Here is a 26,067-nt window from a genome sequence, read left to right as displayed (position 1 = left end):
TGGATACTGGACACTGCTTCTCTGTGCTCTCAAGTCATGGAGCTGGACATAATCTGAAATGTGTCCTAAGTGGTTTTGCAAAATGATCACTAGCGCAAACTCTTGGCCCCTTTACATGTATTTATGGATATCAAACAACTCATGTGACTCTGCTGGCCTCTTAATGACCTTGAGAATTGCTTGTTCTGAGAACAGAACCCTTAATAGCACAGACATGCATAGGAGGTCCCCTCATATTCCAAATAAACAAGTTTCCTTAGCTACTTTTCCATTGTTTGTCTTTCTATAGCTTCATCTTGGCCAAGCGGAACAGCAGCTATCATCAGTAAGATAATATCCTTTCCTCCTTTCCTCTTTCTCAGTTATCAGGGTGTCAAATATTAGAAGAACAAAAGATCTGATGTGAGGCATAGCTGAGTGACTTTGGAGGAAATCTGTTTTAGATACACCAGTCCATAATTCTGTTTTTCATATACATTTTACAATCTAAAATATTTACACTCATCCCAGTAGCTAGAAACAGTATCTTGTTGCTTAAATTTGGTTTCCTTAAGCTTAATTCAGTCAAATACTAATGATCCACATTTCTGCCTTTTTAAAGAAAAAAGTGAAAAAAAATTGATGTCTTTGGTAGAATGAATCAAGGTCCTCATAATCACAGTATTCCAGTGTTGACTGAAAAAGCCTAGGTTTGGGCTTCCCTGGTGGCACAGTGGTTAAGAATCCACCTGCCAATACAGGGGGACACGGGTTCGAGCCCTGGTCCCGGAAGATACCACTCGCCACGGAGCAACTAAGCCCGTGCGCCACAACTACTGAGCCTGCGCTCTAGAGCCCGTGAGCCACAATTACTAAAGCCTGCGTGCCTAGAGCCCGTGCTCTGCAACAAGAGAAGCCACCGCAATGAGAAGCCCATGCACCACGACGAAGAGTAGCCCCTGCTCGCCGCAACTAGAGAAAAGCCCGCGCGCAGCAATGAAGACCCAATGCAGACAAAAATAAATAAATAAAATAATAATTATAAAAAGAAATATTAAAAAAAGCCTAGGTTTGAAATCATTCTTTTATATCTCCTTAATTAGGATTGGGAAATCTGAGATATCCTAATTCAACTTCCCTATTTTGCAAAATTAGGAAACTATTGGCTAGAGTAGTAAAATTATAATTAGAGCTCATGTTCTCTGGCTCCTAGACTTATGCTCTCAAAACTACACCAAGATTGGTAGACTGTACAGTAGTACAAAAATAGACCAAAAGATCCAATGGCAGTTTTTAGCACTTCACATTAATGTGTGAGAATCTGCCATATAGCTTTGAATCACCCCAACATAATAAAGCAGGTTCTGACATATTTTATACTGACACAAAATGAGGAACTCAGATCTTCCAATATTGTCCAAATGTCACATCCAAACGTCTGAATTAAATTTTAACTTTCAATAAAGGCAATCAGTGGAAAAAGCAATTATGACTAAGCAAAGAACTTCCAGTTTTTATTTTTCAAACATTTAACAAGAAAAATATTCAACCAAATTTTTAAAAATTAGGATGGATTAATTTACAATAAAATAGTCAACTTAAAATATCAGCCCTTTCATTTAGGGCCAAGGAGGCCAATAGTTCCTGTTTAAACAGCAGAACTGCACAATTGACATTTTTAACCTATATTTAATGGCACAGAAATATAAAAGTCATACAAGTTCCATTGAGATCCTCCCTTCCCTCCAGAGAATTCATACAATTGCTTCTTAGGTCAGTACTCAGGCCTTTAAAAATTACCAGTTATATTTTGAAATATATCTACAATTACTCTGATAACAAGAACACTTTAAAAACAATTCTTACAAGAAACACCTTAAAATAATTTCGTGGCACATTAGGTTTCTTAAAGAAACAGCAAAGATGAAAAATAATGTACAAGAATTATAGTCTCTTGTTTATAGAAACCACCCAAATTAAATACTTTCTCTAATTTAATTATCCTTGCTTCTTATAATTTATTAGCAGAGATGAATTACAAGAAGAAGAATGCACCCTTTTTTGGTTCTTGGTTGTAGCTGCCAGCTTAAGAGTTCATGACTGTAAATGTAAAGCAAAACATGACTATGCTCACAAATTCTGGAATGGAAAAAAAGCAAACTATCTCTTTAAAGTGTTTCTCTATCCTTGCTTTCAAGTCAAGACAAAAAATTCACAGCAGTTTAAAGGATGATGAAAGACTAAACATGGGGCCCAATACAATACAGATTGAGGATAATTTTACCTATCACACTCCTGAAGTGAAAACTGTAATAAGTACGATTTGACCAAGTAGCATTCTATAGTAAGCTGTTGGAGCAAATACAGCACTCAACAGATTGATTTATAGACAGGCATGGTAGCCTTCACACAGAACACCTTATTTTCACAATCTCGAACGTACAACCTTTAAGAAACAAACAGATATAAAGTAATATGTAATTTATGACAGCTGGCCAGGCACTTAACTTGGGGAAAGAGACTTTCAGATTTTGAGGTAAACTGTAATTGTCTTCAGCAATCACAAACATATTCTAAAAACTATCTGATACCACACTAACTGAAGTTACTCAGCGTTTTAACTGTAAGTTTGTCACTCTACTGTGCCAAAATGCATACCAAAGTGTAACTCTTTAAGAAGCTATTAAAAAGAACATTTTCAAGTCTGAACTTTGGCCCCATTTAGATACTTCTGTGCTTAGAACATACTTGAGAAAACTAAAAGATACAAACATACAAGGGTAATGGGCAGAAGAGCCTAAAATGAGTTATTTTTTTCCCCCCAATTTGACATCCGTAAGAATCACACTGTCAGTCACACAGACAAGAGGAAGAAGAAGAAGAAGACAATGACAACTGAGGTGACAAGTCTCCATCTATCCTCAAGAAATGACAGAGCAACGCTCCAAGAGGAGCAGAAGCCAAGTGGCAGAGAGTTTCTGTTTACCGGCGCGGACTGTGAAAGCTCTCAGAAGTAACACTAAGGAGCACAACTCATTCTCTGGGTACATTATGTTTTTTCTTCTCTTCCGAATTCATTTCAAGGCAACGTGAAATTTGCTTAATAAATGAAAATTCATGTTAGACGATAAGAGGACCTCAGTAAGTATTTACACATTAGAAGACGAGAACAGGAAGTGGCCGTTTTGGAAGTCTTCTTTTATCAAAAGTTATCCAAGTCTATTACTCATTAGAATTATCAGGATATTATCTGCAAATGGAAAAGCCAAGCCTCCAAATCCTCATAACTATTAATTACATTCTCTATTCCCTTCTCAAACAGCCATTCCAATCCAAAGGCTACTTCTTGTTCAGAACAAGAACAAACTCATCAGCTTGTTATCTGGTATGCCCAGACTAATTAATCAACATCCTGTTTTAAACCCTTCAAAGAACATTATGAATAAAGAAAAATTTAAAAATTTTGATCTGAGGCATCCTCATTCTCAAAAACATGAGAAAAAATATTGGCTTAATTTGGTTTCCATGTGGCTAAAAACAGAGTCTAGATCCTTTATTTACAAGGACTTCTAAGCTGACCCTTCTCAGGATAACAAGTTTTTCCAGTCATGGTTAAGAATTTGTGCTAACTGACCTCTTCTCTCCTTGCAGGACTAACCACATGCATCTGGCAAAACTACTAGCTGGAATTAATGGTGCAATGAGCAAATGTGGAAGAGTTTCTCTCTCTGTGATGCTGACTGGCTCACTGAAGTTTTGAAACTGTGACCCTGGTCTATTAGCACCATGCTTTACTCAACTGAAATAATCAAGCCACTGCTATGGGGTGAAGGACAGGGGATGGGGTGAGAAGGGGACCGAGGGCAATTATATACATGAATAATTACCATGATACGCAATGAAAATGTGTCTATTAACATATTTGAGGCTTGAGAATCATTGATCACAGCTATTAAATAAACCTGCATCTAATTTTTATAATTTTGAACACCTGCAAATGTAGACGTTCTGATATGACCCAAATTTAAATATGAATGGAAGTTCATTGAACATCAGATTATCAGTAAGCTAGAAGAAACAAATTATATACATTTTGCAGGTAGTAAACTACCAAAACAAAAAAAAGTGGAGATGAGGTAAAAAGTAAGCAAAATTATTCCTAATCATTTATAGTCTCACCTTTCTCTTGGGAAAGCCCCAAAACAGGTCTCTAGAAAAATCAACTTCATACATGTAAGAAATGGCATCTGCTATCATATTGGTATATCTTTCCCTCAAAGCTAGACGGGTCACAGACATATCTCAGACAATCATTTTCATGTATAACAGTTTCTAAGACATCTATTCCACTGAAGTATTGTAAAGGAAGTCTACAAACCACTTCCAGGAAAAAGGCACTTCACTGTGAAAGTCAGATTTAATTACAAGAAAGTCGAGAAGACGAGGATAGACTCAAAAAAGTCAGTATTCACTTTTGTATTTCTGAATACAGAGCAGATGCCAGTTTATAGAATATAGCTGATAACATTACACACAAACCAAACAGCAACATTTAACTATATTCTCAGCAAAACAGTAATTTATGACATTTCTCCAAAACCCAACATAGTTCCAAGTTCAACAGTAAAAAGGAAAAAAAAATCACCAGCAGTTGCTACTTCAGAGCTCAAGACATTGTTTTCTACAGAATTTCATGTTTCTACAGTTTGGTTCTCTGTTTCAGAGCATTAATTGCTTTTCAGGTGAAAAACCTGGGGTGGCGGAGGTTTGTTTGTGTGTGCTCGGGGAGAACCCAGGGTGGAGAAATACTGGGAGTAACAAGAGGTTCATTTCTCTGGTCAGACAACCAAGTGAGGAGGTAGTTACTCTGAGAACTTCTCAAATAGAGAAAATTATACTGATCTACTGAGAGTTGGGGAAATCGCAGGAGCTTCTTTGTGAGACTGAAGATAGCAACAGGAATACTTCTCCTCCAGGGAAGTCAGGACCAAGGTGTCAGTGCAGCTGAAATAAACATGGAATCTGTATAAATGGTACATAGAGAGTATTAGAAAAACAAGGTTACAAAATCAACACAAATGATAATACTTTCGTTTCCAAACTTGTCCTACCTTGACGGTGGCTCTTTTCTGATGCTAGAACTTTAAAAGTATCTATGAGAAAAGAATACACACCATGTCATCATCATGTAGTGATCCTTCAAGCTCCTGGTAATACATTTCATAAACAATGTCTTCTAATTTCTAATATTATTGAAAATTTAACAGTCTGTAAAATAATTAAATGTTTTAAAAACAGTTTAGGCTGTGGTACTCTCAGAAAGGGTGCCATAAGGAAAGTTCTTTATTTTAGAGTTGTAAGTGAGCAGAAACTCTGTTAAATAGCAACATAGAAAAGATAACAGCAACACTCCTCCAAATTGCCTAAATAATATTTAAAATTATGTCAACAGACCACAGGCTCACCTTGTTACATCACCACACATGGCAATCCCATACAACCTTGAGTCCCATCATCACTGCTGTTGAGTTTTTTCATTCGGTACTGACGTATTTCTCTTACCAGTGTGTAAAAGGCATCTTCAACACCCTATAAGAGAGAGAAAATGATAAAGACAGCTTAACAGACACAACCCAGGTTGTAAGCTCTCTCTCATTTGTACTTCTTTATGTGGATTTAAAATTGCAATTATTAAATTATTAGCTGATAAAACAGGCTGATTCAGCATTCCTATTGAGTCACATTAGCAGGCTGATATACAAATAGCACTTTCTGCAAAGATAACATTCAAGTAAAGGAAAATGGGTAACATGGGACATACAGAACTACCAGATCTAAAGATTCCATTCAGGAGGGCCTATGCCTTAAATAGTAGCTGGTGTTGATGGAGAAAGGACTCATATTTTAAGTATCTTTAATCAAGGGTCTTCATTTTAGAAATATTTGTGCATGTTAATTTGCAGGAGTAAAAAAGAAACCACACTTGAATATTAATAAATTCATTTTGGGTTTAAACTGAAGATTAAAAAAATAGAACAGTATTAAAAAAATCCAAAACAACAAAGAATGTGGATCACGTCTCTAGTGAAGAGTCAATCAATCAAACTTTTCTGCCTTAAATAAACCCTTGCCAGATGCTAAAAGCTGTACTATACCTGTCTGGTCTTGGCTGAGGTTTCAATGAATGGAATCCCATAACTCTTGGCCAGTTCATGGGCTTGTTTTGTGTCAACTGTCCTTGTTGGCAAATCACACTTGTTTCCTACTAGCACCATAGGTACATCATCTGAGTCTTTTACACGCTTAATCTGTTCCCTAAAAAAGGGAATATGTTATCATAAGAATAAACTTTTAGGAAGGAATAAACAGCTAGGGCAAAAAAGAAAATCTAGCAAATTTTACCTAGCCCTATTAGCTTCTATACTGAGTTTCACTTTTTTTCTACTTATAAAAGGCCTTGCATACTAAGAAGACTGGTGTAGACTTGATGCAGCAGCCGCAGGGAAGCCAAGTACCAGTTCACCTTCTATCTTGACACATGTCCGTTAGGCCCCTTGATTCTCCAAAGAGCTTGGCTCTGGAGTTAACTGGCAACTCGAAATCACACTCTAGGTTAAGGTCTAAAGTATAAAAAGTAAAGCTTACTGCCTCCAAATAACTTTTTGAAGCTCCCTTGAGAGTGACAGTATTTAATGAAAGACAGTCTATCCACTTCTCTAGACGGGTGGTGTCCAAACATTTTCTTCAAACAAATTATAGTCCAAGATATAAAATAGGAAACACCAGAACTGCTCTTATTAACAGGGGACTAAAGGATTTGGAACTCCCAACTGACAGTTCTCTCTTCAATGACAAGTAAGACATACCACACAGCAGTTTGGAAACTACTGTTCCAGATTCTCTTGATCAACCCTGTCCAATAGGACTTACTATGATGATGGAAATGTTCTCTAGCTGCACTGTCCAACTATATATGCTAGTCAAATGAAGTTACTGAACACCTGAAAAGTCAGTTGCTAATGGGACCAAGGAACTGATTTTTAAATTGTTTAATTTTAATGAATTTATTTATTTTAAAATTTATTTATTTATTTATTTTTGGCTCTGTTGGGTCTTCGTTGCTGTGCGCAGGCTTTTCTCTTCGTTGCTGTGGTGAGCAGGGGCTACTCTTTGTTGTGGTGCGCAGGCTTCTCATTGCAGTGGCTTTTCTTGTTGTGGAGCACAGGCTCTGGGCGCACAGGCTTCAGTAGTTGTGGCACACAGGCTCAGCAGTTGTGGCGCACGGGTTTAGCTGCTCCACGGCCTGTGGGATCTTCCCGGATCAGGGCTTGAACCCATATCCCCTGCATTGGCAGGCGGACTCTCAACCACTGCACCACCAGGGAAGCCCAATTTTAATGAATTTAAATAACCACATATGGTTTGTGGGTACCATACTGCACAGCACTGCTCTAGACTCTACCCTGGGATTACATACAAAGTCATGTACTTGAAATGCATTTCACTGGCTATCTGCAGAACTGAGCTTTGGTGTGATGGCAGTAACCTATGTGAAGGGATAATATAAGACAACCTAAGGAGAAAAATGATTTCTAGAAATTCAGCAAATACTTTTTCGGTGCTTGCAAAGTGCTAAGCATTTTATTAAGTGCTGCTATTAACTCCAGAGAGAAAATGGAAAGTAGAGCAGGTGTAGGGGAAGAAAACCAGTTTTAGACTAGTTTGTTTCTGAGAGTCGACATCGTCATATGGATGGAGCATACACCAAGACTCAGGCTCCAGGCAGAACGCTTGTGTAGCATTTACTCTGTGCTAAACACTGCTCTGAGTGATTCACATATTTATTAACTCGTTTAATTTTCACAGCAACTCTTGGTAGGTACTACTATCTCCCTATTATAGATAAGGAGACTGAGGCCCAGCGATTTAGTAGTTTGCCCCAAAGTTCCATGGCTAAGAGATGATGGAGCCAAGTTTCAACCCAGGCAGAGTCTATATTCTTAACCATTATATTATTCTGCTTAAAGAACACAGAGCTAAGAAAAAGGAGCCCTGGGTTTTTGGTCCTGGCTCTGCTACGAATAACAATCAATCATGACTGTGAAAACCTAACAAACCACCTTCTGAACTTTGTTTCTGTAAAATAAGAATGTATTAGAATTTTTATGGTCCAATCGAGCTTTGAAACTTTAAGGTTCTGTGGAGAAAGACCATCTTTACATTCTTGTGCCTTGCTTTCATCTTTATCTAACACCCCTCCCCCCATTTGTTTCTTCCTGCTATCTTCTCTATTACATACTGAAGAATGTTTCTCAGAGGTGTTTTCCTCTCTGAAATGCCTTTGTGGTCTCTCATAACACCTCTAGTTCTGAATCACTCCCATTAGCAAGCAAGCTTCATTTATGTATTATCAGGCATTCTAGACATAGTGGCTTATATAAAATAAACTCCAGTATTAACTTTCAGTAATAATCCCAGATTCTCAATGTCACAACCTAAAAGCAATTCTTTTCATAATTAAAAAATTGTATCTTCCCTAGTGTGGTATCCTCATTCCCACCCCAAAACTTCAGAACACACTTAAAGATCATCCTTTCAGAAAAAACAATGCTCCTAGTACCTGTAGAGGTTAATATCTGCAAATGATTTGCTATTATTGATGGCAAATACACAAAGGAAGCCTTCGCCTGTCCTCATGTATTGGTCTCTCATGGCACTGTACTCCTCTTGTCCAGCTGTATCCAGTATGTCCAACAGACAGGTTTCACCATCTATAACCACCTGTTTTCGGTAAGAATCCTGGGGTGTGGAGGGGAGGGGGGGCAGGGAGAGAGGGAGATTCCATTTTTATTAAAAATCACAGGGAATGCAATGCTATAGCTAAGGTTAAATAAGCTCCTAACCAAGTCCAATTCTGTCTCTTTGGTTTGTCCCTCAAACTGCTGATATATAATCATAAACAGAAAGTACTTAATATCACCCTAGGAAAAAAGCCCCAAATGCTATATGCCTATAGAAAGGAAAATGTGGTCACTCTGTTCCTGGAAAAGATGAAGAAAACATGGTAATTGAAAAGACAGTTCTACCGCACTTAGACTAGAGATTATGTTCACTGAAGTATGAACTGTACTTCTCTTATTTGAGTTGTTTATTGTCCATTTACAATTCTAAACATACCTCCACCAATTATAACTTGGTCCAGGATGCACTATCTTTTGTGTTTATGATTAAATACACAAATACCTTTTATTTCAGACAAGGTTATAATATCAAAATATTTTTCTCATCATGACAGACTGTACCTCTGGGGAATGTTCCTGAATCAAATTCCTAAAGGTTCCAAACATGGTATAGTTACATTAATTCCTCGGTAAGATAGACATGCATAGATCATATTAAAAATTTTTTTTTCAATTTGGCTCTAAGGCAAAATTTTACTTGTATCTTAATATTTATATTCTGGGAATTCAGTTCAAAGAAAATAACCTCATCACACTTAGTAAAGATCTGGCTCCAGAAACAGTATGCAACATAGTTTGCCAGCCCATTGAACAGCGCCTCTGTAACTCACGCCATTGCGGGACTGTAATATACTTTCAAATTAACATAGAATTCACATTGTCAAAATTTCCTTAAAGCGTGAAATATGGTCAAATGTATGAGTGTTCTGAGGAAATAAGCAAAATTAAAATGATAAAGATAGGTTTTAGTCAAACTAATTCATGATAATAGAAGTCAGAGAAGTGGTCATTTCCTGGCAGGATAGGGGGGTTTACTGACTAGAAAGGGGCATGAAAGAAGAACTCTCCCGGGCATTGGAAATAGTCTATATTTTTATCTATGTGGCGGTTACATAAGTGTACACAAATTTAAAGCCACTGAGCTATAGATGTAAGATTTATATACCTTATGTAAATTACCTCACAACAAATAAAACTCTGAAAAATATTAAAATGTCCTAACCATTAATACTAAAGCTGGTAAGCCTAAAATAAAATTTTGCCAAGGACTAATGACTAATTTTTAATAATGGCTATATTAGAGTCAGCTTGCATTAAACACTCAATGGCTGGGTGGTACGAAGACCAGGATGTGGATTAAAATAATCTCTAGAATAAGATTACAAACTCTTAAAGCACTTTGGTTGCCATTTACTGAAGCCAATTTATAATTTGAACTCCCACAAAAACAACAAAAACTTTAAATAAGTGATAATTACACAGTGTGTTAGCATCCACAAAAATTTAACATATTTGATTTTTCACAACATCCCCTGGGTGTCAGGCAAGACAGGTTTATGGTAATTTAATAGATGAGAAAAGTGATTTGCTCACTATCATATAACTAACTGCAAACAAGGACCGTATTCCTAGGCACAGTGACTCAAAATCTCATGCTCCTTCTTCCCTAACCCACAGTCTCAGCTGCTTCAAGCGGCTAAGAAACACTCAGATCTCTGAATCCTTCACCTCCATCCTACTATCATTCAGGTATTCTATCTATGACTTGTGTTTCTTTTTAACGGAGCTGTCATATGTGGAGAAACTAAATGATTTCAACACTGAGTTTGTAACCGTTTTCAAAACTGTAAACTTTTTAGAAAATCTTCAGTAGCTAATAAAAGTAAACTCTTCTCCAAAAACAGGTAAAGCTTTACTTATTGTATTACTGAACACAGTGCCCCAAATAACTTTTTATTTTCTCTCCTGATTATTCCTTTAGCTAAGGAATAGCTGAAAGGTATGGGAAAGGGAATGGGTTAAGAGTAAACCGAAAAGAGAGAGGTATGGTCAGCGGACTGCCACTGGGCCTCACCTCTATGGTGGGATCATATTCATCTACAAAGTGGTTCTGGATCAGCTGGATTGTCAGTGCGCTTTTCCCAACACCACCTGCTCCAACCACCACCAGTTTGTACTCAGTCATTTCACACCAGCAAGAACCTGTGGGAAAGCAGCAATTAGGGTTAACTGTCGAACCACATCTACAGTACTTCAAAGCTTTCTGTAATCAACAGTAACTAAAACCAGAGTCTGAAATGTATTGGTTCCGTACACGTTCATCTCCACTTGGTTCTCAAAGTGATTCAGGAGTGCAAAAACACTTGCAGGTTACTGTGGATCTCAGAATTCTGGATTAGTCTTCTACCTACCCCCACCCTCGTCTATTTTTCAATAGCCCTTGGGCCCCGCCCTCAGCCTAAGGTAAAGAAAACCCCCCTTCCTACTCCTTTAAATCTTCTGAGCTCTGGGGGGCGGCCTCCAGACCGTCTCCCCTTCTCTCTCCCCCGCCTGTCTCCAAAGAGCTCCCCCGTAGGGCTCAAAACGAAGGACCCCCCGCCCAGGGCCTTTGTCTCCAGCTCGTAGATTCCGCTCGATTCCTGGCAACAAGGAGTCGTCAGCATACTCCAAAGTCGAACGCTACACACGCCAGAGCCTTACCTCAAGCTCCACTGCCTCCGCTTCGGACAGATTTGGACCACAACCGGGAAAAATGTTGGAGACCCCGGAACCGCCATGAACAGCCCCCACCAGGGAGCGGCACTTCCGGCCCCGCCCGCTACGCAATCAGTCGGCGCCCCAGGCGCCGGAGTCCCCGCCCCGGCCACGTGGGCCTCCGACCCAGGAGTCACGCGGCAGGCCGCACCCAGACCCGCCCCTCCCATACAGGACGTTTTAATAATGAAAGCGCTAGGTGCTAGTGTCTCAAAAATCAGTAAAACTTTATTCGCTTCCATTCTTTCGCCATTAACAGAAAACTGGAGAAAGCAAAAGTGTTACGTGTTTACAAAGATAAATGGCCTCTTTACCCAGAGTAGATCAAAACCTCAAACGACAACGGGGAAGATAAAAGCACCCTCCCCCACATCCCCTGAGCTGACCCATGTCATCTTAGACAAAGCCTTCAGTCCACTGGCCAGGGACCCTGTATGTGGCCAATTCAAGATGAGGGCCAAGAAATCAGACCAATCCGTTCCCGTGATATAAAGCCGAACAGAAGCTACACCAAGGGTCAAGTGCCTGTACTTTTTACAGGACACAGGAACCAGGCGGCTACTTATAAAAAAAACAAGATTCATTTCAGGCACAACTTTTTTATTATTGTTTGTTTGTTTTGTTTTGTTTTGAAAACAGTAAAAGAAACTGGGTCCTAGAAGCTGCAGTGATCTAAGCAGCAGCAAGTTTGTGCATTCATCCTTTTGTTTTTTCTTTAAATACGTTTAAATTATCACACTGCTGGCACACCTCATTTGCATGAAATTCTGCACCATATATACTAATTGTGGTAAAGTTACACCCCCTATCCTCGGGGAGGGGGGGGGGAGGAAACTACCCTGGAAGATAATTTTCACTGAAATCTAACCAAACATCATTAAGTGGACTGTGACAAGATTATAAATGATATGAAAAATAACATTTTAACATTTGGCCATCAACTTAAAGAACTGGTTTGCCTATGCAAATTTTTGTAATTTTTAATATATTCTACCATCATATGGTTCTCAGAATAAAGCATAATGAACAGAAAAGAAAAGGAAAAAGAATGCAACTGAGTGCTAAGGCAGAAGAACATCTTGCCAAAAGTAATGAAGGTAGAGTATATACTAAGTATCAAGTGCAGAATTTCATAGGGCCAACAAGGTAACAGTCTATATTTTTCACTTACACAGGCAGAAGTGGATTTGCAATTACCAGTTGCGTTAAATGCACCAAATAAAGCTCCTAAAATTGATTCTATAAGGCGCCACCTTAAGTTTTCCAGCCTGCAACTGTGCATAATTTTAAAATGGTTTTCTTAAATTTATTTATTTTTTTAAACATAACACGAGGAAGGTGTTAAAACTGGTGTAATAGCTCAACAGAATAAGTATTCCAGATTTTGGGAGGGATGAAGAGGGAGATATTCAGAACCCTTCACCAGAATCCCCCCAACTTGATCATAGTGGATTAATGATGTGCTTTGTGGATGTGGTTAGTCAATGACACCAGCTTGACGGATCTTTCTTTCGGCACCAAATCCCTGTGAGGAAATAAAATTGCAGTTAATCACCTGGGTGCATGACAATCATTGTACATTCACAATTCCAAAAAGGACTACCAAAGCATTACTCTCAATCACCACCAATTCTTTTGCAGAGGAGGAAATCTATAGTAAGCCTTCCTAAACTATGTTCAGAGTATCAGGAAAACCAAGAAATGTTCCTTACTGTAAGCAACCATTACGTTAGGGGCTGAACCAATGTGCAGGGATCCTAACTAGTTATGATAGCAATACTGAAGCACCTTGGTAAAGTAAGCTCTTTGAGTTATGCTAAAATAGGTTCTCAAGTAGTACGCTGGTCTGTCAGTTGCCCCCATCCGCCCAAAACCTTGTATGCCCTCATACCATTGAGTTATCTGGTCCCCTTGGCTGACGAAGAACCATTAGGCGAGGAGCACTGGCATCATCCAGGGTGATGTTCTTCAAGCGATTGACCAACCTATCAGGTCGTGGAGCTGCAACAGCCTTGGGGCCCTCGCTGTAACAAAGTCAAGAGGTGAGAAGAAGCAACACTTGGTGGGAAGAAAAGTACATGCAGAGGAGTGTGTCTTCTACCTAACTACCCAAATGACTCAGTTTTAATGAGGGGAGACTCTTGCCTCACCTAGCCAACTAACTAACTAGCAAGACAGGGCAGACAAGTTTATGTTTTTATTCTGAACTCAATGTTTATTACTGTTTAGGAGCTGGAAGAATCATTTGGGTGAGGGTCATCCCTAGACTGGTCTGCAACCAGAAGACCAGTTCCACAGACACATAAAACAATGTAGCAGGTATGGAAAAACATTAGAAAAGGAAAATATGAAGAAATATTTCCAGAGACTCCCAGCTCCTCTCATGCTATTTTGTTATTAAAACAAAACAAAAACATAGTGCCAGAAATGCTAAACTACAAAATTTAGACAATGAAGAAATATAACCAGAAAGTGGCAGAAGAGGATAAAAAAAAAAAAGCAGTGATGGAAAAGTGAAAAAATATGATAAAGCAGAGATTACGAAAGAGACAGTCCAGGGAGGTTACTAATCAACAACAACAAAGAACTCACCAGACTCGCCAAACATTACAAGCACTGCACTTGCCAGTGCGCTGATTAAAAATCACTGAGAATTCCACCTCATCTCCTGCCTGTAGCTCAATGCCATCCTGAACTTCTTTCACATGGAAAAAGAGCTTCTTGCTATCTCCTACTTCATAGTTAATGAAGCCAAACTGAAATTTTAAAAAGACAGCATAAAAAAGACATACCACACAGCAGGGAAAAGAAACTCACTTTGAATGAAGCACAATTTGCCCCTAGCTAGTAGGGGTTTATAAAATGTGGCGTCAGTGCTGATGCTCGCTGCCTGGGCTATAACAACAGCATATGGGTCTGCAAAACTTGTCAGGGAAGAAATGTATCTTTGAAACCACTGCCATCCACTCTATCATAGCCTGAGAAACAAAGAAAGGTTACCTTGTGCCTACATATATTGTATGAACTAAGCTTTTGAATTAAGCAAAATCATTAGGAAGCAGTTACTTGAACATATGCATTGTTTTGATCCCTCCCAAAATTATTAAGCTGGGTTATGGTATTTTAGAAACAGCCATACAAAATGTTATAGTCACTGTACTGATACCAAAAAATGTCCTGAGGACTCAGAGAGATTTCTGTGAGACTTAAGTACCAGGAATAGTTTTGTTTGCCCGAAGCTTATTTTATGAACACTTCTACGCATGGTTTCTTTCTTTGTGTGGTCTGCAAAAGAAGCTCTGAGCCAAGTATGAAAAACATTACAGTCTTTCTATTCTGGAAATCTCACTCCAAACTTATTTTCCCCATTGTGTTAGCTATTAATACTACTCTTACTTTCCTTTTGCTACTATTGCTGTTTTATCTTTCCATGTGGTTTTCTCTGTGTTTTTAATAAGCTACTTCAAATCACTGAAAAGGGGGGTAAAGTGGAAATAAAAACCAAATGAATGTTGATGGTTCCCCCTTGGCTGAAAAATTTTCAAGGTTTTGGTTACTATTTGGTTACCAACTCATAAAAGGATCAAATTCAGATCAAGAGATATAACCACTTACCTGATCTTTCACACACTCCACTGTGGCCCTACGCAGGGGTGTGATGTTGTAGGCCATAGTCTGTGCATTTTGGCCCAGGACACACAACTGGAACTTGACGCTCTCCCCTTTCTGTAGGCAATCCCCTTTGTTGGCCATCCCAACTATGCCAAATGGATAGACCTCACCTTTCATATCCCCTGTAAGGAGAAACAGGTACAAAGTCTAAAAGCTAATACTTCACAACAGCCCTCTGCTGATGGTCCTAATGAATTTTTAATTTGCTAAAAATATATTCACTAAGAAGATTTTTTTTATACCTAAGAAATTCTACTTTAAAGCTTCAATAAAATCCTGAATGCTAAATACTACCACAAAAACAAATGAGAACTTGTAGCTCATTATCACCTTACTAGCTAATGAACAGTTTTAAACCACATTTATGGGGAAAAAAAAAAAATAACACTAGCACTCACAATCTCATTACCTTTGAGCTTTTAAAGCTCTATGGGTTGCTAACATGACCCACTGGATTATCTTCTTCCCAAGTTCACAATATGAGCCAGTCAAAAACATTTCTGATCCATACCCGACTGGGCATTAAACAAGCCAGGCATAGGCAAAAACACAAAATAGATAAATCATTTCTTGGCATTCTACCTCCTTTCTTTGTTTGATTGTGGCTCCCTCAAACCTACAGGCACCTTTCTTCTAGATCAGGGCCCAGCACACTTTTTCTTAAAGGGCCAGATAGTAAATATTTTAGTCTTGTAGGATCCTGTCTCTGTCATGATGACTCAACTTTGCTGTTGCAGTGAGAAAGCAATCAAAGACAGTATGTAAACAAACAGTCTTGGTTGTGTTTCAAGAAAACTTTATTTATAAAAACAAGCTACCATATTTGCTGAGCTCTGCCCTAGAGTAAAATGTTGGCTGGAGGTCAGTGCAGGCTATGGATAAAAACCAGGCCAAAGAGTCCATCCAGTTGCCTATCAGTTCACCTGGATGATGAATTCACTGAATCAACGAAGGCAGAAAAGAGGGGAAAAACATTAGGTGGAAGACGAAGCTTCAAAACTGGGAATGCTTTTAACCATTCTCTTGATGATTATAGGGGTAAGTGAAGATTTTCTTCTCAAACTTACGGGAACTAAAAACTTTGAGGAGAGATTTCCAATAGATCAAGTCATGCAGAAATACTAAAGACAGCTAGACTGACTTAGTGGTACTAGCAGTAACCACCATTTATTAAACACTTATACTTATGCATATTTAATCTTTATAGAACATTCTGAGATTGAAGATATTATCCTCATTTTAAAAATGAAGAAACTGGGGCTTCCCTGGTGGCGCAGTGGTTAAGAATCCGCCTGCCAATGCAGGGGACACAAGTTCGAGCCCTGGTCCGGGAAGATTCCACATGCCGTGGAGCAACTAAGCCCGTGTGCCACAACTACTGAGCCTGCGCTCTAGAGCCCGTGAGCCACAACTACTGAAGCCCGCGTGCCTAGAGCCCGTGCTCCTCAAAGAGAAGCCACCGCAATGAGAAGCTCGTGCACCACAACGAAGAGTAGCCCCCGCTCGCCTCATCTAGAGAAGGCCCGCGCGCAGCAACGAAGACCCAAAGCAGCCAAAAATAAGATAAATAAAAAAACCAAAACCAAAAAAACAAAAAAACAAACAAAAAAAAAAAACCGAAGAACTAAGTTAGTAAAGATTTCATTAATTTGTCTTAGGTTGTACAGCTAGAAGTGGAAGGGCTGGTATTCAGGGTATTCAGATCTAGGTCTGTCCAGCTCTAAAACCCGTGGTCTTATATTGGGTTAGTTGTATTCCTAAATAAAAGAGCTGTTCTCACCACCAAGTGGGGAAAAGTGACCTTTCTAGCTGCAGAAAACTCTAGGCTTAGAGATTTCAGGAAAGTTTCCTTTTCCACAAAACCTTGCTTTTAGACTATCAAATAGCCAGTGTTGAAGAATAAGAGGATTGGGGGTTGGGAATGCAAAAGTAAATAAAAGGGTGCATGATACAGAGGAGGAAATGGGGCACTCTGATATTATCTCATGAGTTTATTAAGTTAGTTGCCCATACCCTTGTGGCCCTTTTAAGGATATGGTGTCACCATGGCATTAGTTTAAGACTTACTTGCTATATAAAGTCAATTCATATTTGGAGATGTGTGTATTAGGGTACTGGTTCTATTAAAAACAGAAATTCCTAAGAACCTCATGTAGTAAAGGAACATGTTCATCAAGGCTCATTTCCTTCTCTTCCCCACTTTATGTTCTCCTATGACTCCTAGATGACACAAGATTTATTCCCTTTGTAAGCCAAGCTATCGCCTTTGGTTAGAATTTCAAATCCTCTCATCAACTCCATCATTATGCTAATTCTGCTGTATTAATCACCAGTGTTCCCTACTACCATTTCTACTGCAAACTTATTTTATGCACAAAGTTGGTCTTTCTGGCGTTAATTGTTTGGGGTAAGGGATGACACCAGGACTCAGGGAGTTGTCAAAGATGGGGAGAAAAAGACAGGAAATGAAAATGTACGGAGCCTTGACCTAGAGAAAAGTAGTAGGATCCCCATGGAATCCTGGCTATTAAGTAATAGATATAGTAAACTTTTACAGGAGGCAAAAATGTTTATAGAATTCAACAGTTACTAGGAAATTTTGTTAATACTGATGTAAATAACCAGTGAATAATAGAGGAAAACTGCAAAGTTGGCTGGGTTTACAGCCAACTTGAATGTCTGATTATCAAACATTAAATGCATATTTTTAGTGTGAGATTTTGTTCTCAGTCTATTTCAGTATAACTCAGCGTTAGTAGCTCACATATCAGCCATATGCTCTACAGCAGTCATTTGTTCACAACATAAACCCAGGCTGATCTCACTTCCAAGGGATATAAAAAATAAAAACCAAGTATTGTGGGAATAAAATCACTTTTCCTTGATTCAGTTTTTAAGGAGTTTGAAAACAACTGCCACCCTACCATATTTTAAAATCTTCGACGCACTCATCTGAAGGTAAGGCAAATTTCAAAACAATCTGACAGCGATGCTCTTACCTTCGTCCATGATCTCAATCATTCCTTGGTACTCAGTCTGTGTTGGATCGACACTCCTCAAGGGGCGAATGACTTTACCAGAGTAGATGGTGGGATCAGCTTCCTCAGTAATGCCATTCACTACAAAACAAAAGCATGTATACCTCTCCCTCAACAATTTTATTTAAACTCTATTGCACAGGACCGAAAAAAAAAAAAAAAAAAGCGAACATTAACAGAACAAACGTTAACAGAGGGTTGGCTGGTTTCCTGCTAGTCCTGAAATGCAATACTTCTAAACTACTATTAAAATAAAGATGTTTAAAGACTTAATAAGTATACATATTTAAACATGTCTTGCTCTCTCACCTTTTCCACATGACCAAATATCACCTTTTTAGTGAGGCCTTCCTTGGTCTCTACAAGTATTGCTAAGTACTTATATACTTCCCCAATTTATTTTATCTTAATATCTTTCTGAACATACTATATCCGATATTTCACTCATCTTTTTTGCCAATCTGTCTTATTTCTTCACTGCTGTACCCCCAGTTTCTAAAACACTTACTTATTAAACTGAATGAACATTCTTAGCTCCCATTTCTCTAGAATAACACCAAGAAAAAGTGTTATTTGGTGAGTTTACACGAAAGCCAAAAAAGTAAGTTGTAGGCCTTTTAAAAGTCAAAGATCCTAAATAGCAATGATTTCCTTAAGTTGCCATTATTCTTCACATTTAAACTCATCCTTCTCCAAAACTGTCTTCTAGAGGAATGCCTCCCCCCCCCAATCCCATGGAGATTTATTATCTTGGGGTTATTTTTAAAAAGAGATATTGAACTGATAATAAACTCAAAGCAAATGACCTAGAAAATCTAGAACAATGGTTCTCAAACTTCAGTGTTCATCAGAACCACCTGAAGGATTTGTTAAAACAGACTGCCCATCTCCAAAGTTTTGGTAGGTCTGGGGTGGGGTCAGACAACTTGTATTTCTAACAAGTGGCCAGGTGATGCTGCTGGATCTGGGGATCACACCTGAAGAAACACTGATCTAGAACAATAGGCTTTTCTCTCCCTCTCCCACCCTACCCCTCACCCTCCTACTCAAAACATAGGCCTAATAATCAGAAGTCACAATTCACTACCTGAGTGTGTTTTGTTCACTTTTTCTGCACTGACTTTGTTGCCTTTTCCTTTGGACAAGCTGTACTCGACCATGTCCCCCAGTTCCAGGCTATCAACATCACCAGAGAACTCACTGCAGGGGAGGGGAAGGAAATGACATTTGAATAAGCATTTACCACAAACATCAACAGTAGCAAGTAGCCTTTATTTCTTCTATTATAATATTCATGGTGTGCTTACTTAAGCTGGATACTGTTTTAAGCACTGACTCATATAATCTTCAGAAACATCCTATGAAGAGGTACCATTATCCTCAGCTTCAAGATAACGAAACTAAGATGACAGGAGGTTATTTTCATTCGATAAAACTTACACAGGTACTAAGCAGCAGAGCCTGGATTCAAACTGGAACTGTACGGTTCTAAGAGCCCATGCTCTTAACCACTATACTATACTATAACACCAAATCAAATATACAACTCTCTGGTAGCAACACATAAAACTGTATTCTTTTACTGATGCAGAAAGGCTCCTATCCAATGATCAAAGCAGGTACAGGTCTTTCTGTATCTTTTGACCACATGTTTTCTCTACAGAGGTAGACAGTTAACCTTATATATTGCCAAAATTTCACCAATACGAAATCTGAGATTAAAAAATACATAACTACCCAATACTAATGTTTTTGACTCCAAAACCAAAGAATGGATTGTAAGCTCTAAGTTCCTAAAAGGCATTCCTCACCTGTAATGGAAAAAGATTTCCTTATCATGATTGGCTGTTTCAATAAATCCAAAATTATCCTTCAAAGTTGCCACATAACCCAAGAGCCTCTTGGAGTTGGAATTACGACCTAAGAGTCGCACACAAGTTGCAATTTGCTGTCCAGGCCTCTGTTTGTCACTAATACTAAATTCAACCTGTGAAAAATAACGACGCTCATTAGTATCATGTCGGGTTTCACGCCAAGTGGAAATGACAACTCCCCCAGACCTTGCTTTCCACTCTAAATATCCTTTTTATAAATACTCTGATGGAACGAGAACTATCACTTCTACTTCTCATTCCACTTTTCACAAGGATCAAGTTTTGCTCTCCAGTGTGTATTCCTTATAGATTCTTAATTTCTCTAAAGGAGGTCAATTGGAAAACCAGACACACTAAGTATGACAAAAATGAACAGCAATATAAAAACCTTTGGCGTGATTTTATTCTGATAATGCTTCAGTGACTGTTTTAACTTTCTTACCAATATTATTAATTTTATATAAGGTAATTGCTTTTGACATATCTAATGCTTAAATACTAATTCCTCAAAAAGCTTTAACAAAAAGCTTGCTACACCCTGTTCTTATTGAATAAGCTGCTTTTAAATAGGAAGATGTTCATATATTAAACTTGTAAGAATGTTAGCAAAACTTGATAAAATTTAAAGAAACCATTTTTCAGGATTTATGATAAAGATGATAACCTTTAACCCTCCCTCCTCTCTCAAATAAGCAGAATTATCTTGCCTTGTCTCCTATCTGAGGAGAATTAGATCCTTCCACATCCTTGGCTTGAAAAGCAATAGTCAATTTCACCCCACAATCATCATAAGCAATAATACCATCCTCAGCCTCCTAAAGAAATACAGTCAGAAAACAATGAAAAGAATCAAGAACCACCACCAAAAAAACAATATAAGCACAATTGCAATTATTACAGACTCCTGAGCCAAAGAACTGGTACAGCTGTAGAAATTTCCTATCTAGGGTTCTCTAAAATATGTATTTTTCATATGGATAATAGATGGTCTTGCCTTTTAACCCAGGGCTGACTCAGTCTGCCTAATTTGGTCTTAAAAGTCTTAACCTAATTTTAATGTTGAGGAGGGAGCGCTTACTGACAACATGCCTATTCTTCAGTTTTCACGGCCAATCAGAAATCACCTCCCCCTCCCAAAAAGAAGCCCTATCTTCCTGTCAAACTAATTAGTGTTTTATAAAGAAACCCTGAATTTTTCTCATCTGTACCTCTATTCAGTGAGGAATATCCTTTCCTCATTTATCTCCACCTATTAAATGTCAATGCCTTAGTGAAACCATCCCAGATCCTGCCAGTTTAGAATTAATTTTTGCCAAAGCTCTCTCATTGACCTTTTATAGCAGCATTTAACATTGTTGAATCACCTGCTTCTATACAAGTCTTGTTATTTACTTAAGAGCAGAGGTCATCTTATGGATAGCTTCATATTTACGGATTTAGTGGATTTTTCAATAAATGGAGTTCAAATGTGTGAACTGAGTCTACCAAAATTTCAAAGTTTTAAATTGCTTGGATGACAAGTACTATCATTTTAGATGAGCGATGCTAAACTGGGGGTGATTAGGGGACATCTGGCAGATTCTGGAGACATGTCTGGCTGTTGTACATGAGAAGAAGAAGAGGTACTGGCCTCTAGTGGGCCAGGGATGCTGCTAAACATCCCCAAATGCAAAGAACAGGTCCCCACCTCCTCCCACCCAAAGAATTATCCAGCTCAAAATGTTAATATTGATGAGATTAAAAACCTTGCTTTAGATTAGTTCACTGTTAATATTACAGGGAATTCTGAAAGAGACAATACTCCATTATTGTGGGGACAGTGGCTGCCTTTAAGCAGAAGAGGAATAAAGAACTGCAAATATCATTTTGATTAAAACTTACCTTTTCTTTGCCTTTATTTGGGCTAGTGGTTTTAGGATTGGAAAAAGTGGCTTCTTTTTCTACGGTGCCCAGAAAACGATGATCTGAATGGGAGTGGAACGAAACCGTGCCCTTGGGAAGTTTTTTAATCCTAATAGCATGATTTCTTTGGGCAGAGAGCATATCCTACAAATGATAAACAAAAGTAACTTTAAAACCAAAAAAGGAAGGATCAAGAAAACCTCCCATACTTTTCTCAAAAACTACTCACAGGAACCACAGTAAACTCTACTTCATCTGCAATATGGAGCTGGTTCCCATCCAGAATTTCACTGAAGTGGAAGAACATACGAGCATCACGATCCACACACTTGATGAAACCAAAACCATCTCTCATGGCAGCAATTACACCCTGAAACCAAAACATTACTTTCACTGGCTGTGAAGACTGTCAAGACAACAACATTCAAGTTTGGAAGTATCATCAAGTTAAATTCATTAGGAATTCTCTGTATTAAATAGCCAAATTTTGTACCCACATTTTAATTTTTCCACTTAAATACAAACTCACTGATTTCAATAAAGTAAATTAATCTCTAAGCAATTGCCTGAAACTCCCCAGATGCTACTCCTTGGCCAATACGCACTAGAAAAATTATCATTTTTGAAGTAAATGCATACAACATATTCCATTTAATTTTCAATTCTGTGAAAAATATTGTTTTACAAGGAGAGGAAACTGAGGTTGAAAGAGGTTAAGCAATTTGCCCAAAGCACACAGCTAGTAAGTGGCAAAAACCAGGATTCCAAATAATGCCGAAGCTTTATGACACTGTAACTTCCAGAAATTAAAAATCTACAGAACAATACTCCAAATACCTCAGAAGTCAACTAAAGGCAACTCTCTAATCTCTACCTCAAAAATTTGTGAGTTTAGGCACAGGAGGACTTCAGATTTAGGTCTGAAAAATAAAATATATGAAGTTCTATCCTCATGTTTTTTTCCCTCATACTAAATTATCAGCTCTGTAAGGGCATTATATCCAGAGTAACTGGCACATGGCAAGTACTGAAATACTTACTAAAATACAATTATCAACCCACCAATGACTTACATATTGCATATTTACATATTACAGAGACGATTATTCTATAATCAGTTTTGAATATAGCCTAAACAATACTGACATTTAATCCTTGCTATACCCTGATGGTAAGCAAGCTATTCAACAATGTACTCCATGCTGTAAAGCAAAACAGATCTAAGAAACTAAACATGCATTAAAGTTTAAAGCACACTGCAAATGTCAAACAAGATCAGTTCTCCTAACGGTTAAAAAGTTTCAAGAAACTTAAATTTTCATTGAATGTATCCAGTTCTACTGACAACACTGAGTTATACTGCAGATGTTATGACTCCAAACAGAAGTAAATGTAAATTACACCTGATAAAGTTAATTCACGAAAACTTGTAAAATATGTTTCGGCAACAATTCTGGCATCTATCATTTCCAGACATATATTCGCTGAAAAGAATTTGCAAAGTCCTGCTGTAAAAACGAAAGAAACAAAACCTACTTTGTTTAACCTAGTGTTCACTAAACATTTTATGGAACAGTCTGGAAAGATCTACTTTCTACAATGATGAACTTAAATCTTCTCAGTCTTCATATTTAAGGGCCAGAGAATCACTGACTCTCAAAAGACCTTAGAAATCATCCTCTCCAGATTTTAATTCTAAAATTTTCTCACATCTATTTCAAGGTAACTGGCAGAGCTAAGTGTCAAACCCAGATTGACTCAAGTGGCTGTGTTCTCAATCACCTTAATAAGGTAATTGCCCAATACTGTCAAAACTCAAAGAATGTTCAATACCATATTACAAACTTGACTATAACATTGCCCTGCTGCCTCCAAGATTGGGTACGTATCTAATAATATCCAACACTTACCATTTCTCTGGCTTCATTAGTGAACTGAAATGTATTTGATAGAACTTCTATGTTGGTTGCTCGTTCTAATTTGTCACGACGGTCTGTTGAAATATTAAACCTAACATGGTCGCCTTCCAGCAGGGTCACCTTGGATTTCGTATCTTTGTCTCCAAAGGGAAGTTCTTTAGGAATCACAAAATCAACTTTGATGCGTCCTGGCAATGGGTCATTCTGATGAAAAGGAAAAACTATTTTAGCTGGAGATTTCTCACCCTTCCTAGTTCTAAGTCAAACAAGAAGAACACACAGCAAACCCATGTTATTTATAACAGCTCCCTAAAGGAAAAAAAGGTGCTGATAACGTAAGTCCAATTTGAAAGGTTTGTGTTCTATGGTCACATGACACAACCATAAAATCATGATACTGCAATTAAGATCCTGCACTCTGATACTGAGAGATTTTATTTAAGGAAAAGAATTTCAGTCTTTTATGTTCTACATTTCCTTAGCAATGACACCACTGGTCTCATCTCTTCACCCTACCCCACCCCCACCCACCAACAACAGGAAAAAAAACCAAACTGGGATGCACGCATGCACACATGAATTTTTTCCCAATCTAACCAGCATTTTTTTTGCCCCCTTCTCCATATCACCCAGTTTAAAAAAAACAAAAAAACAACAAAAAAAAAAACGAGAAGAAAAACATATTCATGGATGTACTGATGGTTTCTCATTTAGTTAATTACACACATTAAATACTTAATTGCTCCACTGTCACAAAATTACATTAATTGAAAGTAATGAAACTTCTGTATACCATACCGTATTATTCTATTACTGATGAGGCATAAGATGACTCTTCTGAAAAAACACTATTTACCTGGTTTTTACTGGGTACTTTTGGGATAACTTTGGTTACAGTTCCTTCAAAATGTTCAATGCTGATATCTTCAAAAATGACTGTTCCTTGAGGCAATAGTCTGACATCTGTTGCAACTTCTTTACCCTAGATCAGAAGGGAGTGGAGAGGGCGAGGGGAACCATATCACTTTAAGTGTTTCCTAAAATTTTAACTCACTACTTATCTTAAAAGAAGGCCAAAGATCAAGTTATTCAACTATCTTACATTTCTGTCCTTGATTGTGAATTCCACGTCATCTCCAGGCTGCAAGGTTTCTAAGTCACCCTTAAATTCACTATAGTGAAAGAATATCTCCTTTACAATATCACCTCTTTCAATAAAGCCAAACGCATCCTAAAGCCAAACAAATATGAAGAAACAGCAGGAATATTATGTACTATTCCGTGAACATATTTATGATTACAATTTACAATCAATAAGCCTTTTCATAAAATTATATGCCAGTGGAAACAATATTACTTGTTAAAGTCTAATATTAATATCATCAATTAAATGGCCCATTTTAAAGAACATAATTAGTAACCAAGGAATTTTAAGAAATTACTTCTGACGTTAACAATTAAATATTTTTAAAGGAAAGATAAAGAGGAAAAACAAAAGGCTTGGGTTTGAAAGACTTAAAGCGGTCAAAGAAAAAACTAAAGTTTCTCAAATATGATCGACACTTACCTTCATGGCACAAACTACTCCCTGACAGCGAGCTTGTTTCTTTTTCAACAGCATAATATTACGAGCACTTACAGCACCAGTACTAGAACAAAAGAATTGGGTGGGGACGGTGGGGACCAAAGAGGGGTGAAAAATGCATTGGCTTGGTTAGACATGATGAGTTTAGAGAAACAATAAACTAGTTTTCTGAGGCCTCAAGAATTCTGTATCATCAGTAATATAAGGTTTTATAATACATAATCCTTTTCATATGGCTTCATATGCAAAGGAGTTTTGCGCAAACTCCCTAGCCTTTTAAATTGGGCACACATACATGTCATCGTTTCTCTCTCAGACTGCTGAAATATGCCCACAAATTGGTTGCAACCAGATGCGGAATGCTAAAGTTTTAGAAAGGCCATTATATGAACAAACACTGACTAGGTATTATATGCTGCAAACAAAGGTACAGGGAATAAAGAGATAAATAAGAGATGGTCCTGTTTGCAATGAATACTGAATTTAGTAGCTATCCCATCAATTATTTCTGATTAAACAGTCATAAAAGAAACATGAGTAAATGCAGTGATTATAGGAGATACTTGCTATGCTTTAGAAAAGTGACATTCAGGACTTCCCTGG

General features: G+C 38.0%; 2 protein-coding genes across 8 annotated transcripts in view; both read right to left on the bottom strand.

Moving 5' to 3' along the window:
• Window positions 1–1,480: 1,480 nt before the first annotated feature.
• NRAS (NRAS proto-oncogene, GTPase) lies at window positions 1,481–11,584 on the bottom strand. Of its 3 annotated transcripts, none has more exons than XM_082460482.1 (7): window positions 11,421–11,584; window positions 10,795–10,922; window positions 8,600–8,778; window positions 6,135–6,294; window positions 5,445–5,568; window positions 5,091–5,132; window positions 1,481–5,001 (listed from the first exon to the last, which is right to left on the bottom strand). In XM_082460482.1, the coding sequence occupies exons 2-5, from the start codon at window positions 10,903–10,905 to the stop codon at window positions 5,449–5,451; spliced, it is 570 nt and encodes a 189-aa protein (XP_082316608.1). In that variant the 5' UTR covers window positions 10,906–10,922; window positions 11,421–11,584; the 3' UTR covers window positions 1,481–5,001; window positions 5,091–5,132; window positions 5,445–5,448. The 3 variants fall into 3 exon arrangements, with proteins under 3 accessions (XP_082316608.1, XP_082316609.1, XP_082316610.1); XM_082460483.1 differs by having other exon boundaries at window positions 1,481–4,983; window positions 11,421–11,576; XM_082460484.1 differs by lacking the exon at window positions 5,091–5,132 and having other exon boundaries at window positions 1,481–4,983; window positions 11,421–11,576.
• A 100-nt stretch (window positions 11,585–11,684) lies between these two features.
• The window catches only part of CSDE1 (cold shock domain containing E1), a 35,818-nt gene continuing 21,435 nt past the window's right edge, over window positions 11,685–26,067 (bottom strand). For all 5 annotated transcript variants that reach the window (XM_082458373.1, XM_082458369.1, XM_082458370.1 and 2 more), the window contains 14 exons: window positions 25,447–25,528; window positions 24,982–25,110; window positions 24,736–24,861; window positions 23,871–24,083; window positions 22,190–22,330; window positions 21,940–22,104; window positions 20,766–20,873; window positions 19,996–20,171; window positions 19,272–19,384; window positions 18,146–18,265; window positions 15,090–15,268; window positions 14,067–14,230; window positions 13,366–13,498; window positions 11,685–12,999 (listed from right to left, as the gene is read on the bottom strand). In XM_082458373.1, the coding sequence (XP_082314499.1) occupies window positions 12,952–12,999; window positions 13,366–13,498; window positions 14,067–14,230; window positions 15,090–15,268; window positions 18,146–18,265; window positions 19,272–19,384; window positions 19,996–20,171; window positions 20,766–20,873; window positions 21,940–22,104; window positions 22,190–22,330; window positions 23,871–24,083; window positions 24,736–24,861; window positions 24,982–25,110; window positions 25,447–25,528 (1,897 nt within the window). In that variant the 3' untranslated portion in view covers window positions 11,685–12,951. The remainder of the gene's footprint in view (window positions 13,000–13,365; window positions 13,499–14,066; window positions 14,231–15,089; window positions 15,269–18,145; window positions 18,266–19,271; window positions 19,385–19,995; window positions 20,172–20,765; window positions 20,874–21,939; window positions 22,105–22,189; window positions 22,331–23,870; window positions 24,084–24,735; window positions 24,862–24,981; window positions 25,111–25,446; window positions 25,529–26,067) is intronic.

The sequence above is a fragment of the Balaenoptera physalus genome (genome assembly GCF_965194825.1).
Source record: "Balaenoptera physalus genome assembly, chromosome: 1".
Lineage (NCBI taxonomy): Eukaryota > Metazoa > Chordata > Mammalia > Artiodactyla > Balaenopteridae > Balaenoptera > Balaenoptera physalus.
Note: the sequence above shows the minus strand (reverse complement) of the source record. Positions and strands in the feature narration are given on the sequence as shown.

Excerpts from the sequence above, each read along its gene's own strand:
- NRAS (XM_082460482.1), bottom strand. The coding sequence starts at position 10,905 with ATGACTGAGTACAAACTGGTGGTGGTTGGAGCAGGTGGTGTTGGGAAA. Across the intron at positions 8,779-10,794 it reads AATATGATCCCACCATAGAG|GATTCTTACCGAAAACAGGT; the intron begins GTGAGGCCCAGT and ends TCCACACCCCAG. Across the intron at positions 5,569-6,134 it reads CCTCAGCCAAGACCAGACAG|GGTGTTGAAGATGCCTTTTA; the intron begins GTATAGTACAGC and ends TCTCTCTTATAG.